General features: G+C 41.0%; 1 protein-coding gene and 1 pseudogene across 1 annotated transcript; both read left to right on the forward strand.

The window, feature by feature from the left end:
• The first annotated feature begins 3,879 nt into the window (after window positions 1-3,879).
• Window positions 3,880-15,858, forward strand: iqce (IQ motif containing E). Its single transcript, XM_041934310.1, has 21 exons — window positions 3,880-4,273; window positions 4,916-4,957; window positions 5,127-5,178; window positions 5,278-5,427; window positions 6,550-6,651; window positions 6,907-6,977; window positions 8,090-8,203; window positions 8,284-8,334; window positions 8,426-8,496; window positions 8,575-8,647; window positions 8,920-8,960; window positions 9,477-9,628; window positions 10,028-10,083; window positions 10,182-10,411; window positions 10,649-10,756; window positions 11,802-12,078; window positions 12,188-12,274; window positions 12,666-12,793; window positions 12,971-13,062; window positions 14,347-14,445; window positions 14,788-15,858. Exons 1-21 carry the CDS (start codon window positions 4,202-4,204, stop codon window positions 14,910-14,912), a joined length of 2,193 nt encoding a protein of 730 aa, XP_041790244.1. The 5' UTR covers window positions 3,880-4,201; the 3' UTR covers window positions 14,913-15,858.
• Window positions 15,859-16,838: 980 nt separating this feature from the next.
• On the forward strand, window positions 16,839-18,498 carry LOC121604770 (annotated as a pseudogene).
• Window positions 18,499-18,895: the final 397 nt, after the last annotated feature.

Here is an 18,895-nt window from a genome sequence, read left to right on the forward strand (position 1 = left end):
GTCTTCAGGGCAGTGTTTGCGTGCTGGGTTGGTTGTGAAGACACCGAGGCAAAGTTTTTCAGAATGAGATTATCCATAAATCTGTTGACTTTCACTTTTGTGATTTGTCTGTGTCCACCCCCTAGTTACAATTAAGCAATAAAGCTACAGCACACAATATTTTTGTGAGCTTCCAACTTTGTGTCCTGAAGTTTCAGTGTCATTTGTCAACATAACATTGCCCACAGCCAGGTCCACAAATAGTTGCTGAGTTTGGTGTGCAGGGAGTCCCGACCTCAACCCAACACCTTTTAGATGAACTAGAAGAAATACACGACACTGCTCCAGCTCTTCCTGCTGCCTCTTTCTCTGCCTTTAATTGCCCCTGGTGACATCTTGTCATGGTAACATGTGCTGTAGGGTGAGAGGGTATGTCTGTTAGCCTATAATGTTGTCTTGCCTGCCTCCCCTCTGTCTCTCTTTGTCTTTACAGACACACTCACAGACTCTACAGTGTATGATACACTGTAGACACACATCACCATCTACACAACACTTAAGCAGTGCATTATAAGCCCTGCTGGGAGAGCTGTCTTGGATTGCTATGCAGTGAAGGTAATGAAAAATATTGTGTTTTGGAACACACACATGGAAATCAGACACCCAAAGTGTGTGTTTCCATTATCAGCCTCAGTTGTTTCCTGACCTTGTGATTTCACCTGTTTCCACCCGCTGGTCCGATCAGGCCTGCCTGCCTCCTCCACCGGCCTCTGTCATGACTCCTGCCTGCACATCCACCTTTATTTATTCTGGAGAGTGTGTAACTGGGTCTCTGCTTATCTTTTCCTCACAGATAATACAATAATATTATCAGGATAATACAAAGCCCTTTGAAAACTCAATTTATCCTGTTTCCTCTCCTGCAGCAGTTTTTTAATATGAATCTGATCCGATGACTCTTATGTTGACATGACATTTTGAATGTGTATTGAAATACCTGATTAGAGTGTTCTATACAGCCATTTACAAAGTTATCTGCTTCAGTGGAGTAAGACCAGTGGAGGGGTGTTTAATAGCTACTTAAGTTACTTTTCGTATTCTCTAGAGGGTCAGAACTCCTGTGTAAAACTTTAAAAACTTGCACTTACACTGTTGAATGTAATTTGAGGAGACATGACACACTCTCACCATGTTTTCCGTTAATGGAAATTCTACACTTAAAGGTCAAAGACGGGAAGGTTCATGAGCAGTTCACAGAAAGCTAATTTGCAAAACGCTCCATGTTTATGTTTAAGTTGTCAATATTCATGCAAATGACTGCCCTGCTAAGCCCATGGGATATGTGGAGTGTGTGTGTGTGTGTGTGTGTGTGTGTGTGTGTAGTGCCAAGCAACTGAAACTGAAATGAGGATTTTAATGTTTAAGTCACAGATCAAGTGAAAACAACAGACGTTGCCTCACTAAATTTTGAAGTTTTACTTTCAATCAGTGTTGGGTTTGAAATTCTATAGATGAAATGATGAATCAATTAATTATGAAAAATGGTTACTTAATTCCTGACATGAATCTATCAATTGTGTAGAACAATGCAAACAGGCCAGGGCTCTGATCAGGACTTGGCCTCTGTTTGGAGAATCTGGTGGTGGACGTGAAGACAGGCCAAAAAGCGTGGTCTGCTTGATGCCTATACCAAACCACATTGCCCCCATTTGGGCATTCAGAGAACAGCAGCGAGGATATGGACCCGCATATTAAATGACAACAAGCTTCTTCTGATTATTATTATCATCAAACCTGAATCCATGTGATTTTATTTAGTTTATTCAGGGACACTGATGGCTTTCCTTTATACATTTAACTGAGGAACTGTGTTTTACATTTCATTAATTACATGAGATATATTATATAGTTGTGATATAGTTGCATTAGTGGGTAACCAAGAGACAGGACTGTCTGAGAGAAACAGTAAAACAATTCACTCTGCTGTGCAAGTTAATTTGTTAAATGGACTTATAACATTTAAAATCTGAGCAGTATTTGATTCTGTAAGTATATCAAACCAAAATCATTACGTTGGCTATAATTTAAGTTATGGAGAATCCATACTCCATAACTTGCGGATCCATGTACCTGAAGCCCTGCAGGTTTTCTGACCTCCAGGAAACGTGCAGTGCAGTTTGACACTCACTAGGTGGCAGACATACTACCACTGCGAGGCAACATTTTACACACACACACACACACACACACACAGAGGAGAGGAGATCCCTGAATCCCCCGTTTGATTTTTCTACATTAGGTTAGTCACAGAAACACAGAACCCACATCCATAATACAGCTGACACTCACACTGCACAGATCATTTTCCACATGATCTTGAAGTCACCATATATACACTAGGGTGTATATGTATCTAATGCTGCAATGGTATATATGTATTTTATTTATACTGCATATTAATACAACATTGTTGTACTACTTCTATTATTATATTAGTGTTGTTATTATTATTACTACTATATATTACTATACACTATCATTACTGCTCATCTTAATATATACTATACATATGATTATTATTGTTAGTATTGTTATTATTATCGTATTAGTATTATCAGTAGTAGCATTCTAGTAGCATCTAGTATTTCCTATTCCTATCTTATTTGCTTGTTCTACAACTGAACCAATTTCCCCTCTGGGATCAATAAAGTATTGTGATTCTGACTGCTTGCTCACTCACACAGCTGATGTGACATGTCCTCTTCAGTAGGTGTGGACTGTCAGACAACGACAGCTATGGTGAAAAGTTCATTTTGTATTAAAAGCTATGACGGTCTGTTTGTTAAGGTTTATATTCCCATCATGTCTGTGGATGTGGTCAAAACAGATTATTGAGCGACAGTTTAACTCTTTTGTAAGAAAGTTGGACAACTGTATGTCTTAGATGAGATCTGCAGTGGGTTTGTTTGCCCATGAAGTATGCTGGTCTGCCTGGCTATGTGGCTCAGGGGGGTCCACCACCTGTATAAACAATGTGGATGAGAATATGATACAGTATCAACAGGCCACTGTGTTCTCTACAGAGTCCGAGAAAAGAGGAGAGTGTGAAGAACCATGCAAATGGAGAGAGGGGCATTTTACATGAGAGGGTAGAAGATTTCTGTCCAGTCTAGTAAATCTCCCTTTAAACTTTCCTCATCAGCTGTATTATGTTGCATTCAAGGGAACAAACGGTAGAGGGAATGATGGGGAAAGACATTTTGCAGGAAGTTGCTATGTGTGCAAAACTGCGCATCTTATCAATTTTCATATCTGTTTTATATTTCAATCATGTTCTGTATGTAAATGTTATGTTATATACTGTGTGACATGGGAGTCCCGTGTTGATTTGCTGAAGTCAGAGGCTAACAAACTGAACATTGGAACACTGGTTCAGTCTCCTTCACCTTCCCTTTTCCTCGTCTCCTTCTCTCGTCCTATTGGAGGAAAAAAAATTAAGTCCCGCCTTTTAAGACCTGTCCACCAATGGGAAACGTGAGGGAATGAGCCGGAAGCTCGGAGGGATACAGAAACTATTGACACCTACCCATGGGCTGTGGTTTGGTTGTTAGCATTGTCAAGCACTTTAAATCTGAAGATGTACAACCGGTTTTAATTTTCAAAATAAACATCTTACTGAAAACGTGTTCCCATTTTCTTGAAATGAACACAAATGTTTGACCTATTTCAAAACACATTTCATAAAAATATATACTTAATTTAAAGATATGGTGTTTTTACCTCTTATTCCATGCAAGTTTGCTAGCCTTTACACGGTTTACGCTTTAATTTTGAAGACAAACTCGCGTAGTTTCCGGTACAACTTTGACTTGTTGTAGCTAGTTTGACACAGCCCATTAACAGCTGCCTGGTTGCTAGACGACTCAATCTGCGACACTGATGTGAAAACAGTAACCTCTGCATTTTAACAAAACATCATTTTAACGGACTTCATGAAGATATGGTCAACAGTGTGAAGCGCCGGCTTGTTACGTGGACAGTCCGCAGTGTAGCGTACCAAAATCCGAGTTGTAGCACAGCTAACGTCTCTTTTGTTGCCCCATGTTTTCACTACTAGCAAGAGGGGCGACCTGAAGTGCGCTTTTTGACTTGGAAACAATGAGACGATCACAAACGGATAAAGTCAAGTTTTTCAACTTAACGTAACGTTTGCTCACCAGCCATGTTCAGTGCAACTGCTAAGCTGGCTCTGGAGGCGAGTGATGTTCAGACAGATGAAGACTGCGAGGAGCTGGTGAGTCCGTAGTTTTAATTAGACCAAGAATACGACTGACTCAGTCTCTCAGTTTGTGAATCGGTCCTGCGAGGAAGCTTTTACATGAACTTCAGTATTTGCTGAAAGCATGTGGTTGTGCTGTTTGTCACGCTTGTGTCCACATTGAGCCTGTAACCCAAAATAACGCACAACACTGCAGTTTGTGGCATTTGTTCCAAACCCTTTTGACTTGTCGCCCCTTAAATGTCTGCTTTCATCCAATTCCTTTCGTTTATTTGTCGATTTTAGAGCAGTCTTAAATTATCACCAACTACTTTTATTATTGATTAATCGGCCATTGACATATTAACCGACAATGAAAGTAACATTTAGCTGCAGCCCTAACTGATTTTCTCATTTGATGCACTATTAGAGGTCTACAGAGGTGAAAGTGTAAAATATTTCATTAAAATACCCAATGTAAATAAAATATTTCTTTCAACAGAAATAGTATTTTGCTGTTTATCTGCTTCAACATCTGAATAATGAACCCTACCAGGTGTATAATGTGACCCCTGGGGTCAGGAACTGCTCGTTTATGAGGGATAATTTGACTGACACACATTAAACACAAGCATTTCCAAATCCCCACACTCACGCTCACTCCTCTGTTCGTCCTAGGTTGACGATAGCTTCTCTTTCTCCGCTGATATTTTGGAAAAGGTAAACAAATGAAATAATGATGAATATGGTTTGTAGCATGACATGTAGTTTATTTTGTTTGTTTTCCTGTTTGGGTCAGTGTCATGCCGTAAACACTACATGTTCTGCCTCAAATAATTAGTTTGATTAATCCACCTCTCCTCTGCTTTAACATCCTCTATTTGTTCAGGGTCAGAGAACAAGGAGGAAGAGATCTTCTGGCAAGCCTCCTCCTTCTCCAAGTAAGACCTGCTCAGCTGCTCTGTGTGGAAGTATTGCAGATACTTTAAGAAACCCACTTCATATCCCATGGTTGTTTATATGCAGTATGTGTATTGCAGAATCTCCATACCTCTCCAGTATGAATGTGAACCCCAGAAGAGCAGCAGTGGCGGCCTGGAGGCTGCCGAGGGCCTCCCTGGGGGACGCCAGAGGGGACACACCTGGGGAGAGCAGCTCAGCTCGCCTCACATCCCTCAGCAACGGGCACGGTAAGCATCGTACAAACACAGCTGAAGCTCCGCAGGTAGTGTCTCTCCTCAGGAGGGACGGCGGGAGGAGAGTCTGCAGAGGCTCGGATTGAAAGTAAGATGATGGAGTGAGAAGTGAGGGACTCAGACTCACTTTGTAGGTGTCCTGCTCAGTACTGATGTGTTTGGGAAACTGAGAATGAGCAACTCCGCGAGCGTTATTATTTGGCTTCATCGCTCTGGGATTTCTTGAATCACTGGTCTGCAGTCTCACACTCTCAAGGTTTCACAGCATTATAGTTTGCAAACTCAGCTGTAAAATCTGTCTCACCTTCTTTTTCTCATTCGCTTTCCTCTGTCGCTGCTGCGTTGATGCATGACAGAGACAGATCCTGGCAGATAGCCCATGTCCATGTTTGCAATAATAAAGGGTTGACGCATTTAGGAAACGATATGCAGAAGCGAAATTCAATTCAGATTTATTTTACCCGATTCTTGGCATTTTGAATTCAGTTCCCAATCCTAATTGAGTCTGACATATTTTCACTTTACAAAGCTGTTATATCTAACATGTTAGCAAACACTCATTTGCCAGTTTATCAGATACACCTAGCTAAAACTTATGGAGTCTAAGAGAACAGTCCTGCAGTCCTTACTTGATAAAGGTTATAATATTGAAACTGTTTTAGAAAGGTTTCGATTTAACTGTGATCACTTTGGAGGATGTAGTTTGAGGTGCTGTTGAGCTGTCTTGCATTCTACAGAGAGGCTCTCTGTTATGCAGCCTACCCTCATTGATATAAATGGCCTGGATAACATAATTGAAGCATCACAGTGTGTTTATGAGTGTTTTCTTTTTCTGAAAACAGCTGCCTGCTGCTGGAAATTAGCTGTTGAGAGCGGAATTTGTGGGCTGCACAATAAAAAGAAAGCAGGCTAAAAAGCTCTGTAGAGATAACGATTCTCTCGCGCTTCATTACTTCATTTTCTCCGTACTTTACTGCATTATGCACACTTATTTGATCCATTTTTATATCTGAAAATTGGATCGGCAGAGCTTCCTCTCAAAGGGTGTTAAATGCGTGAGTCAGATGGAGTATTGATTTGTGTCGGGAAATATCTCTCTGTCTGCCTCTTTTTCAGATGCATCCCAGACGCTGAGATCAGAGCGCGATGTGACACCAGAGCTGCTCAAACAGACCTTGAGCATGAGGAAACACAAACATCTCCACTCTGGATCCAATGGTGAGAGAACGTGTAGGTGTGTCAGACTGAGAAACTAAGTGAGGGAAAGTAGAGACTGTGTGAAGCTGAAGGTCAGATTTTGTGCTAAACAGAGGAGTTGGCTTAGGGTAGTCTCAGGAGAGAGAATCAGAGAGCAGAATCAGGGTCACATGCTATCACCACCACCACCAGGTGGCTCATCACTGCAAGGCAAGAATGTGGGTGACTGTCTGCTTGATTAAGTACCATCTTCCCATTTGTTCCTATATGTTGCAGGCTTCGCCTTCAGCACAGGCGACCACAGAGAGAAGGAAGACATGTACGATGAGATTATTCGGCTCAAGAAGGTAAAGTTGCAGAATGAATGTTTTGTATGTTAGGCACTTAGGAAATAAACACACTGATACAACACATTGTACATCAGGGTTTCCTTTGCATTTTTTTAGGATTTTAATGTCGAGAACAAATGGGAGAAATTCTGGTCAAATATTATCTGTATTTGTGGACTATTTTCCCATGTTTTTATGTCCACGTGACTACTGGAGACAACAAATGTTGAAATTGGTCCAGTAGTGAGTGAGAGCGCTGCAGCCGCCAAACAGGCTGCAACATAATCCCTCCGGGTGTCTGTGCACCGTTGGTGTACGTCCACTAAAAGTGTTTGTTTGTGCTACTGACAGACTCAGATTGTTATTCTATATTCCATAAAGTGCCTGACAACATTACAGACGTGATCCCTACAGAGATAGACCTGTTTGTTAAAGAATAAGATTTTTTTAGTTTAACTCGATGCAGCCACTACATCCCTCTCGCCAAAGCCACCAGACTCCATTTACAGAAACAGTCATTTATCATTGTAAAACACACTTCATTCAAACTCACAAAAAAACTCACCAAAACCTTCTTGGCTTGTCTTTCCACTTTTCCAACAATCATCACCAACTCTGGTTTAATTGGAATAAACATCTTAATTCACAGAGTGAGATATGAGAATATCAGCAGAGGAGCGAGAGGGATGGCGGACATCAGAGAAGCAGTTGAGAAACCAGCGTGTACAGCCAGAATATATTCACATCTAACTCTGGAATTATTTTCATGGACATTGTGACTGGAGAGATTTACATATAGCACACTCAAGCAGATTTTCCCAGTAGTGAAACAGTAATTACTGGATAGCTGGTATCCTGATTGTCACTAGAAGAGAGGACAGAGATTTTTCTCCTGCAGAGAGTCCAGCATCAAGCTTCACTGTAATGTGACGTGTTCTCTGGTCTTCAGAAATGGCCTTGTGCAATGCATTGATTGCCTACTAATTCTAATGTGTTGTTCTGTATCTGACTCAGACTTTTGTCCTCTTCAGGTGAATGTGTGGATTAAAGCTTTTTATTTAGATTTGGCACCTCAGGATTTCCATATCCACTCATGATGTGTGATTAATCACTAGTGCTCTTCTCTGCAGAGTCTCCAGGCACAAAAGTCTGACAACCAGCAAATGAAAGCCAAACTGCGCCGCCTGGAGGAAGATAACGCTAAAAGAGAGAAACAGATAGAAGAACTGTTGGATCCCACTAAAGTATGACCACTAACTTGTTTGTTTTTCCTCATAGAAACTTTGAACAGACGCATGTAAAAAATATTGTTTTTTTTCTACAGGGATCTGAATATACTCGTAGCTTAGTGGATAAGAAAAAAGAAGGGAGTGTGGTGAGTACGCCCAGTCCGCTAATGAACGTACCAGAGATCATTTTTAGGATTGATTTTAACAGATTTTGTGACATTGATGCTTTCCATCAAGGTTCTCAATGGGCTGAAACAGAGAATCCTGAAGCTGGAGCAGCAGTGTAGAGAGAAAGAGAACGCTCTGAGGTAAAACACACTCCCACTTTTTTAGTAAGTCCATTTGGTTTATGTACGTTATGTTCCAGTTCTTTGCTTTTTGTCCAGTAAACTACAAAGTGAGCTGAGGACCACCAACCTGGAGGAGCTGAAGATCACGGTAGAAACCTACTATGAAGAGGTAACTTCTGTGCCTCTCATTGCAACACTTAACAAGTGTTACTTGTTAAGTTATAAAGTCTTTTGGCATGTTACCGCTTCCACTAAAGGAAGGAGAGAGAGGAGCTTACACTAAAAATGCTGTTTGGATCAAAGCCATGCTCCTTGGCTGCTCTGTGTTTTCTCACTGTGATAGAAGATGTTGTCAGCTTTGGTTGCAGAATGCGAGCTCAGCTGTGGAAAAGCAACTCTAACCTAACTTGTTAAGTATATATTTGTGTGCTCGTCTTTCAGATCCAGAGGCTGAGGATGCTTCTAGAAGCTGCGGAGAAGAGGTATGCATCTGCTCGTCAAATTTACCTTCCCTTTTTCATTTTTGCTAGAGGGCAAGTGGTATCATAGAAAGCTGTAACGACATATAGTGACCGTGAATAAACCTGTGTTTGTGTTGGTCTGAATCGGGAAAGGTGGGTCATCAGATGTCAGATCACAGGCTTCTAATTTACCATAAACATATGATTACTATAAAATTACAATTGAATTATCACAGGAATACTGTAACCCTTTAGTTGATTTTGGCTGTGACTTCCTACCATCTGCAGTTCTTTATCTCATGGTTACATGAACAAGGTTGTAGGTCGTTGGATAAATGCTATTTGATGCTTTAACTTTTCATAAGTCTGCCAAAAAAAGCAACAAAAGAAATCCTATGAAGATATTCTTTGTTTGCAATGTCATGTTGAACAACGATTATTTTCATTATAATTTAATTTGCTGATAATTTTCACAGTTGAATTATTTTGTCTATAAAATGTCGTGAAAAATGCTTGTCACAATTTGCCTGCCTACAGTAGCCGAGCAGAGAGTAAATGCTCCCAGCGGCAGCAGAAAGCTTTAAGCTCCGCAGTTCATCGTCTTACTGAGAACCTGAAGCACCTCCAGCAGGAGAACACAGCACTCAGAGAGGAGCTCAACACTGACAATCCTGCAGGAGGAATCAAAGGTCTTTTCTCACACAACAAAATCTCACTGACAGTTCCTCACTGCAAAAAGGCAGCTCTCAAAAACAAGAAACAAATTTAATATAAATTAATATCTTACTAAGATAATTATGGACAAAAAAGCGTGACACAATTGAAACGCTGTAACATAAAAACTGCCTGGTGAGGAGATAAATCGTCTTCTCAAAACATGCATATATTGCCTTGATTTAAGATATTTCATCTTAGTTTATTTTTTTTTTTTGCAGTGTTGTCCCAGTACTGCCAAAACTGACCTGATTACAAGACATTAAGTTCATTTATTCCTGTCATAAAGTGACAGTCACAGTCTACAGTTTTACAACGTGTTAACAATTAAGGTCAATAATGTATTTGTGTGTGTGTGTATGTGTGTATCCTAGGTTACAGAGAGTGGAGTAAACAGAGACTGTTGAGAAGGCTGTTGGAAGTGGAGAAGGTGAGAGAAAAGTAGTTGTAGTTGTAGTTGTGCATGTCAACGCTGCCTTAAACAGACAGATGCTTCGTCACAAACCGACTCCTCTCTCCTCCTATCAGAGGCTGGAGGACAACAGAAGACACGCCCAGTCAGCAAAAAGCAGCGGCCGAGTGGATCAGGAGGTCCAAGCCGCGCCCACTGACATTGTGGGGTTTACCATGGCAACAGAGGCAGTGGTCTCCGTGGGAACGAACACTGAGGAAAGGGAGGAGGTTTCTGATCTGAGACAACGCCTCAGCCAATTGGAGAAGGAGAGGACGGAGCTTCAAGAGACTCTGTCAAGGAAAGAGTGAGTGAGCAGCAACGTGAGACCCTTCAGGTCACCTACAGCTTTTCTATATGATATACAGTGTATGCATCAAGTCATAATAATGTAAGTTCATGACATAAAAAAACACAGGAAAAAAAATTTGGGTGGTTTTATAAGTGGAGCTGGAGTTTAAGATTACCAGTGTGAGTTGCTGTGGGCGTAAAGCTATTACGTTTTGTTTTTGAGACTAAATCTGTGTTGTGTTTGTGTTTTCAGTGACGAACTGAGACGGCTGAGGACAGAGAGAGACGAACTGGAGAAAGAGACAGATCGATGGAAAGCTGAACAGACGAAAGAGCGGGACAAAGAGAGACAGCAGCATAAGTATGTTTTAGCTGTGATGTGGCATTGATGTGATTAAATGATGTGTCATTTGATTTAACATACCATATGTCACTATATCTCTACTATATGTGAGCTTGAGATTTATATGATTGAGTTCTGCTTGTGTTTAAAATCAAAAGGAGGTCATATGGATGCACATGTTCTGTGAATGTGTAGTGTTATTAGACTGTCACCAACTGCTGCTGGATGTACTGAAACCATCATTTCATTGGGAGAATCTACTTAAGCCCATTACACAGATCACGGCTGAAGCCTTTCTCATACAGATGCTTTGTAGTTACATCAGAAATGTCCCAGCAAACGCTTTTGGCATCATCTGAAAGATCCACTGGAGAATTTTCTGTATGCAAATAATGTCTAAATATACAACAGCCAGACAAGAAACCGAGTCGACTGAAAGAGATGTGGCAGTGTGGGTGATGGTCAGATCAATATTATAAAGAAATCATACAGAAGAGTTATTTACAGATGTAGTTTGCTCGTAAAGACTAACTCTGCTCTGCCAGTGTGTGTGTGTGTGTGTGTGTGTGTACTTAATGTTTTACTTCATCAGCTTCATTGATTTTTGGAAATATCTGCTTATTCTAAATTTGATGCAGCAGCACGTTTCAAACAAGTTGGGACAGGAGCATCAGAAGACTGGGAAAGTTGTGGAATGCTCCAAAAACACCTGTTTGGATCATTCCACAGGTAAACAGGTTGATTGGTAGCAGGTGATAGTATCATGGTTAAGGCTCAGCAAGGATGGAGCAAGGTTCACCACTTTGTGAACACATGATTGTATAAAGGAGATTAATACATGGGCTCAGGAACACTTTGTAAAACTGTTGTCAGTAAACACAGTTTATTTGCAAATGATAGTGTTCTGTTTTTTGGAATCAGCGTTGTGTAATCTGTGTTTCCTGCTATGCTGCAATTACCTAAAATCAGGTGAAGGTCCCTCTCAGAAACACAACGTCCACAATGGCAGCTAGTTGTGTTTTGTCACCTGTCTCCCTATTATTTGCATGTTTGTGTTTCTTAGACAGGAGTTGGACCAGCTGTGGACGAGGATCCAAACTCTGGAAGACAGGAGTAAACCTGCACGAGCTGAGCTCTCCTCTGTCTCTGCCACATCGCCAGAGGACAATGAGGACACTCAGGTTGCAGCAGGGCCAGAAGAAGGAGAAGAGAGGGACATGGGAGGTAAAGAAGGGAAGGAGGAGGAAGGAGTTGAAGAACTGAGTACGGATACAGGGAAGAAAGAAAGAGAGAAAGCAGCAATGGTCATCCAGACAAACTGGAGGGAGCACAGAAATAGGGTATGTCACACACCACAGTTATGTAGAAGACGCGATTGATGTGAGAGAACACAAATGTTCATACACTTTGTCCCTAATTGTCCTCTTTCTGCCTCCATTCTGTCTTAAGGACATCGTGATGTTGCAGTCGGCATTAAGAGGTCACCTCCTCAGAGAGTCTCAGCTCAAGAACCTGCTGAACGACACACAGAATAAGGTTTCATCCACACACACCAGAATAAACCAACGTAGTAAAATATAAGCTAGTTGGCAATGCTAGCCTGAGAGCTAAGCTAACAGGACAGCAACAGAGGCTGCCCCAAATGCTAATAAAAAGTAGCAAGTGTAATACAGTATGGGTTTGCGGCTGTCGAGCTGATGGAAATCACCATGTGCTTTATCCGAAGCAGTGTAATAGCATTGAAAAGTAATTTTTTCAAGGATGTGGAAATGAAGGCTGAATCATAGATCTACTTGAATGCCCTCGTCTCAGCTATGGGCAATGCCGCTACACATGATTATGGACAGACTTGTTGAGTCAAGTTAGCACGAGATGATTCTAAAAAGCATTTTCTGACTCGCCGTTCTTCCTTGTCTTGTCCTTTCAGGCTGTTGAGGCGACAAATCACAGTGATGCTGCATCCCGCATGGAGGGAGAGCTGGATGTGGTTGCCTTGACGATGATACAGTCTGCATTCAGGGGACACCTGGCTCGCTGTAGTCTTGCAATAGAGAGGTGACTCATGTTTACATGGAAAAGTGTTAAAAGACCAGATCCAGTCAAACCCACAGTGCATTTTGCTGCATTATATGTATATATGTATCTGTATGTGTGTGTGTGTGTGTGTGTGTGTGTGTGTGTGTGTGTGTGTGCGTGCGTGTGTGCGTGTGCGTGTGTGCACGCACGCATTAGCTCAGGGCTCTCTGTGCCTTCTCCAATGGGAAACGGTTTGCCTACGCTGGTACCAAGAAGAGCGCGCTCAACACACACACCCAGCAGAACAGGTGAGATTGCACGCAAACTTTTTTTGTGATCAATTCAAACAAAACAAGGACTAACAAAAAATAGGTAGCTGACCATATGGCACATAGCATCGCCCTTAAAGAAGCTCCAGAATCACTGTATATGTTAATTTTATATAAGGGCAACAGTATGTATCAGGATATAGTAATTGTTATGTAAATTCATCACGATTGATTGTTTTCTCCCAACAACAACAACTGCTTCACATGAGACGACAAAGACTCAAAAACAATAAAACTGACTTTCTTTCCAAATGGAAACTTGAAGAGGTGCAGAGATGCAATAGAGGTGCGTTATTGCCACCAACTGTCGCTCTCAGGTCACATGAGAAGGTGGTAGGCAGTCCTGCTGCACCAATCACGTGGCCTTGTGAGGCAGGTGGCTCGCTGATTCTGTGGACATTGTCCGTCCTTCCACACGTGTACTCACTTACCGGAAATACTCCATTTGGACGTATTTGCAGTGTCAACGAAAAAGGGGAAAGCAATATATAGACAAGCAGAAAAGAGTACGAAGCAGCTGCACTTTGAGAAATGTCTTCAATGCCCAATCGCCCGCTGTGTAGCAGCGTAGCAGTGCATACACTATGACTGACTAGATAGCTCCTGTGGTGGGAACTGCTTTGCCAATTCACAGAATCTCTCATTAAAGTTTGCTGAAGTTATTCCATGCTTGCCTCATCTATTATTTCAGGGTTAAGGGGCAAATGCTGCAGGAAAACATACTTTTCGAATGATTACAGATGTGTTTATAGCTTACTGCTGCTGTATTCAATGCATGTATTTAATGCATATGTGTGGGTTTCCTCTTGCTGTGATGAGCAACAGTTTAGTGTCACTTGTGTTTTGACAGATGTTAGACGAATTCTTTAAGCTGGAGCTGTAGAGAGGCATCCAAACACACTGTAGACACAACCACTAAAGAGTGTCCGTCAGGGCTCAGGCTTGATGTTTGTTGAGTATGCGACACCATGGCATCGCCTCGCTCTCTACCCCATAAACTGCTGGGCACGTTTACCCTGACACCTTTTGTGGGTAGTGATGGAGGTTGCTGGGAAACTGATCTAATTCCAGGGTGTCTGTCTCCTCTGGACCAGACAGAGCTTTGACAGCCTCATATAAAAGACAGATGAGAGCACTCAGCAGCCCTTTGGTACCAGTAATGTTTGCTACCTCACGTGACCCTAAAAGATCTAAAGTAGCCCCTAGCTCTGAATTGGCTGGCTGTGCATGGCTGGCTACTGAATGTGTTGTTTTGTCGCCAAGGTGCTGCATCCCTCCATAAAGAGGAGGCAAAGCAGGGTGAGGAGGAAGACATCTGGCTTGTTTCTGGCACTCATTCCTCTAGGATGACATCCTCAGCAGGTTAGACAGATATATATATATATATATATATATATATATATAGACATATTCCCTTTGTGTTTTGTCTGTTATAAGCATGCGAGATCTTGAGGTCAGCTGGATCTGTAGATATATGTGTAAACTTTAATGTGATTTTTCAAAATTGATTCTGAAAATATGCTGAAATTATAGCTAAATCTTTACCACATTGTACATATTCATGTTGAAATGTGCAAATGGAAAACTACTTCAAATGTGTTCATTCAGTTTATTTTTTACACTTCAACACTATTTGTGTTAAAAGGGATTAATGAAACGATGTAATGGTGATTAAGCAGAATTATACCTGTATACCTCCTGCAGACCAATCAGAGCTTCACGGCACAGCCGAGTCTGGTGCAGCCGCTGCAGCTGATTCTGATGACTCTGATGACATCATTGTGTCCCCGTCACGTCCTCTGAGAAGCAGAGAAGTTTTACTCTTATAGACCTCCTGGGATGCGTTTGTGTGTGTATGAGTGCGTGTGTGAGAGAGTTCAAGCAGCAAGACCTGCACAGTCAAGTGTACCAAATGATTATGTTTTAGGTTCTTACTGAACCTGCAAACGACAGCTGGGACATTCCAGTGTTAGGCGGGATGATACACACACATAATTTGCTGTCTGCTGATTGTCGTCTGTCTGAATGCTTTTTTTTTCTACAGTAATAACCAGGATATTCTGGGAAGTTGGCTGCAGGGTCATGAACTTCAATAAGAGGCACATAAACACCTCACTTTGATAATGGTCTTATTTAGGATCCTGTCAAAATACAACATGTCCATGCCTCCCAGTGTTGTACTCTGTTAGTGCAGCATAAAGCACTCACATGAACATGAAATCAACACCCCTTTTAATTGTACCATATTACTCCATTATCATTTCAGCCAAATGGCCCTTTTCAATGAGTCTTATGTTTTCTCAGTGATTGTTTTGTTTGCCTAAGTGCCTACTGCATAGATATTCAGATTAAAATTTCAGTAACAAATATATTCATTTCTGTTAAATTGACTGGCCCACGTGAGCCACATCACTGCAAATTCCTTTCAAGGTATGAAGTAATGAATGAATCATGTTTTGACAGGCCAGATTTATAACACATAAAGATCATTACGCTATGCTAAATAAATTCTGGCTGATTCTGAGGTATGATTGAGGGATGATTCTCAACTGATGCACTATTGAGTCAAACTGTGAATAAATTATAGATCAGTCTGCTGCAATACTAAACACATAATCAGTACAGTGGAGGATACACAGCGAGTGTATGTCTGATGCCAATAACGTCCGTGCTGTGAAACAGACAAACGATAACCGACAGGGAAGTCAGCAAAGAGAATTGATGAGTGCAGTTTTCTCCACTAGATGTGTGTTGCGTTCAATAAAATGCTGTTTTTATAATGAACCCTCTTGTATCTGATGTACTTTTTATATCTATGTATATATACGTATATAAGTACGGCCTGTAAGACTTTGAGGAACGTGTACTTCACTTGAGTATTTGCATTATATTTTATACTTGCACTCCTCTACACTCCAGAAGGAAAGGTTGCACTTTTTACTCCTCTTCATTCATTACAGTTACTAGTTACTTTTCAAATGAAGTATTAACATTAACATAAAAAATGTGTGGCACCTCTTTTCTAAAAGGCCATGTGTGTATAGGGGACAGAGTCAAACTGCATTTATATAATAAAAAGTAAAAGTACTCACGAGGCGACAGACCTCCCATGTCAAACAGTCATATTATTGGATCATGATTATGATGACATTGAAGTGCAATGAGCATTTTATTGCTTTAGCTGGTCAAAGTGGACCTAATCTGGTACGTTGTAGATTTTTTCTGGTTTAACTTTCGATAATTTAAAAAGCTCATTATTTATTTTAATGCAAAATCAGAATCAGAATCTGTTAATACAAATAATACATAAAAGCATTTGCTCCACAAATACAACATAGAAGAACAATATTAAAAACAGAGCCAAAGTGGGTAATAAGCCATCAAATTAAACCGGAATGAGATTTACTTTTGATAGCTTTGAAATGGGAAATACAGAATAAGGTTGACAGATGTGAAAGTGACATGTGCAACCAATAATTAGAGTGTTTGTTGAAATTCAATTTAACATCTCGACAGCAATCAATAAATCAAGCGCGCTGAAAAACAGATAAAACCCCGATATCTAACAAAAATAACTCGAAAAAATTCCAACGCGGAAATAGATGAGACAAAAATTCCACTGTCGGAACAAAAGTTTGACATCCAGAGAGAAGAGGTGACAGGCGCCGGTTGCGTCGTGGAAATGGATTTATTGAGTTGAAACAGTTTAGTCTGTCAGTAAAACGTCAAGCTGCCGTCTTCGTATTTTAATAACAATGTCTTCGGTTCAGCATCTGAGAGAGTTTGTCAACGAGCGGCTAACTGCTGCTGCTGAAGAAATATTCACAGTTTTTAAAAGACGATCGTGGAGTTCGAGGAAGAGATCAACCGTCAGCGCAAACTGCTGGATGTCGTTTGGAAACCCGAAATTAAATTGCAGAGGATAGGTGTGTAAAACGTGATTAAGCTACATGAGGAGTTCGGTTTATGGTATAGTGTTTTAAATACATAGTGGTGCCAATTTGCTGGCATGTCTGTATTCTTTCTTTACCATCACAGTAGTGTCCTCTTCCTTTTGTTCTGTCCCTCCAGAGCTCCCACAGCAACATGTCTGTAAGGAGGAAGAGGAGGAGGTTGTGGCTGAGCAGCAGCTCTCTAATCTGGACAGGAACTCCAGTCCAGACCAAGAGGACCCAGAACCTCCACAGATGAAAGAGGAACAGGAGGAAGTCTGCAGCAGTCAGGAGGGAGAGCAGCTTGTACTGAAGCAGGAGACCGATACCTTCATGTTGACTCCTACTTGTGAGGAAAGTGACCACCAGCTCATGTTCCACAACTGTCATGGAGCTGAGAGCCAAGATCAGAAAGGAGGCAGCCATGAAGATTCAGGATCAGCTAGAAATGCAGAGCCAAAAGCAAAGAAAAGAAATCACAAAAGCGAACATGACAGTGACAATATACACAACCCTAACTTGTCAGAGATTGACAGTGATACTCAGAGAGTTAAAAAGTGTTTCAAGTGTGACACATGTGGGAAAGCTTTTAAATATCAGTCCCGATTTTATAGACATCTGAGAAGCCATACAGGGGAAAAGCCGTATATGTGCAACACCTGTGGGAAAAGACTCAGTAACATGTCAGCGTTGAAAGTTCATGTCAGAATCCATACAGGTGAGAGGCCATATTCTTGCAACACATGTGGGAAAAGATTCATGCAGATGTCAGGATTGACCTCTCATAGAAGAATCCACACAGGTGAGAGGCCATATTCACAAAAAGATTTTCTGAAAAGTCTGAATGAGGAGTACAGATGAGAATGCACACAGATGAGAAACCATACCTTTGCAAGACCTGCAGTAAAAGATTCTCTAAGATGTCAGCCCTGAAACAGCACACAAGAATCCACAAAGGTAAAAATAATTTAATTGGAAAACATCAGAGGGTTCTCAGACTTAATGGTGCTGTGGTAGTCCACATGAGAAGAGGCCCCACTGGAGAGAACCTTTGGCTTTGCAAGACCTTTGTGAAAAGACTGTTTGATGTGTGTCATTTGTCAAAGTACATAAGGTCACATACAGTTAGTTTCACAGTGAAATTAGTGGCTGATAAAGTGATGCTGTAATCTTGATTGTTGGATCTGCCAAATGTTGACTTATGAAGCCATGTACTTACAAAGTATTCAGAAGAGGTTTCAGTTCAGTAAGACGCATAAATTCACAGTGTGGCCATATGTTTGTCTTTGTATTTTCATACATTACACTATGTTTGAGCAAGAGCATTTCTGAGAATGATCACAGTCCTCCTTTATCCTGGGAATCTTTGTTTGACAGTGAGTGCACAGTGGTGGCTGTCGAACTGATGGTGTCATGTGGATGACCGATTGTTGTTTGGATAAGATCATTTGCTGAATATCATAAATGCTGATTTTTCAAAAGACCAGAGTCTTGTGTTTTTTGTCAGTAGTTCCAGTGTGCAGTCAGTTCAAAAGACTGTCAGGCTGATCTAGATACAGGTTGATGGACAGGAAACAAGGCTGAAAACTGGGAATTGCATCACTTATGTAATGAAATCATTGATGACATGTAAGTAGCAGTATGGTAATTGTTCACCTTTTATCCCAACTCATGTATATGACAGGTGTGGTTAAAGAATTCACTTTGCATTTTAAGATTTTACGAGACGTAGACCTATAATGATTGTATAAAGATGCCTTGCTAAACTATCCAAAGAGTTGTAAGATGGGTGAAATGAGCTCCACCTGGTCGAGCCGCTACAAATTTTCCATTTTATGGCCTCTAATGAAAATTAAATAAAATGTGGCATTGACAGGGGC

Source organism: Chelmon rostratus, chromosome 3 (assembly GCF_017976325.1).
Source record: "Chelmon rostratus isolate fCheRos1 chromosome 3, fCheRos1.pri, whole genome shotgun sequence".
Lineage (NCBI taxonomy): Eukaryota > Metazoa > Chordata > Actinopteri > Chaetodontiformes > Chaetodontidae > Chelmon > Chelmon rostratus.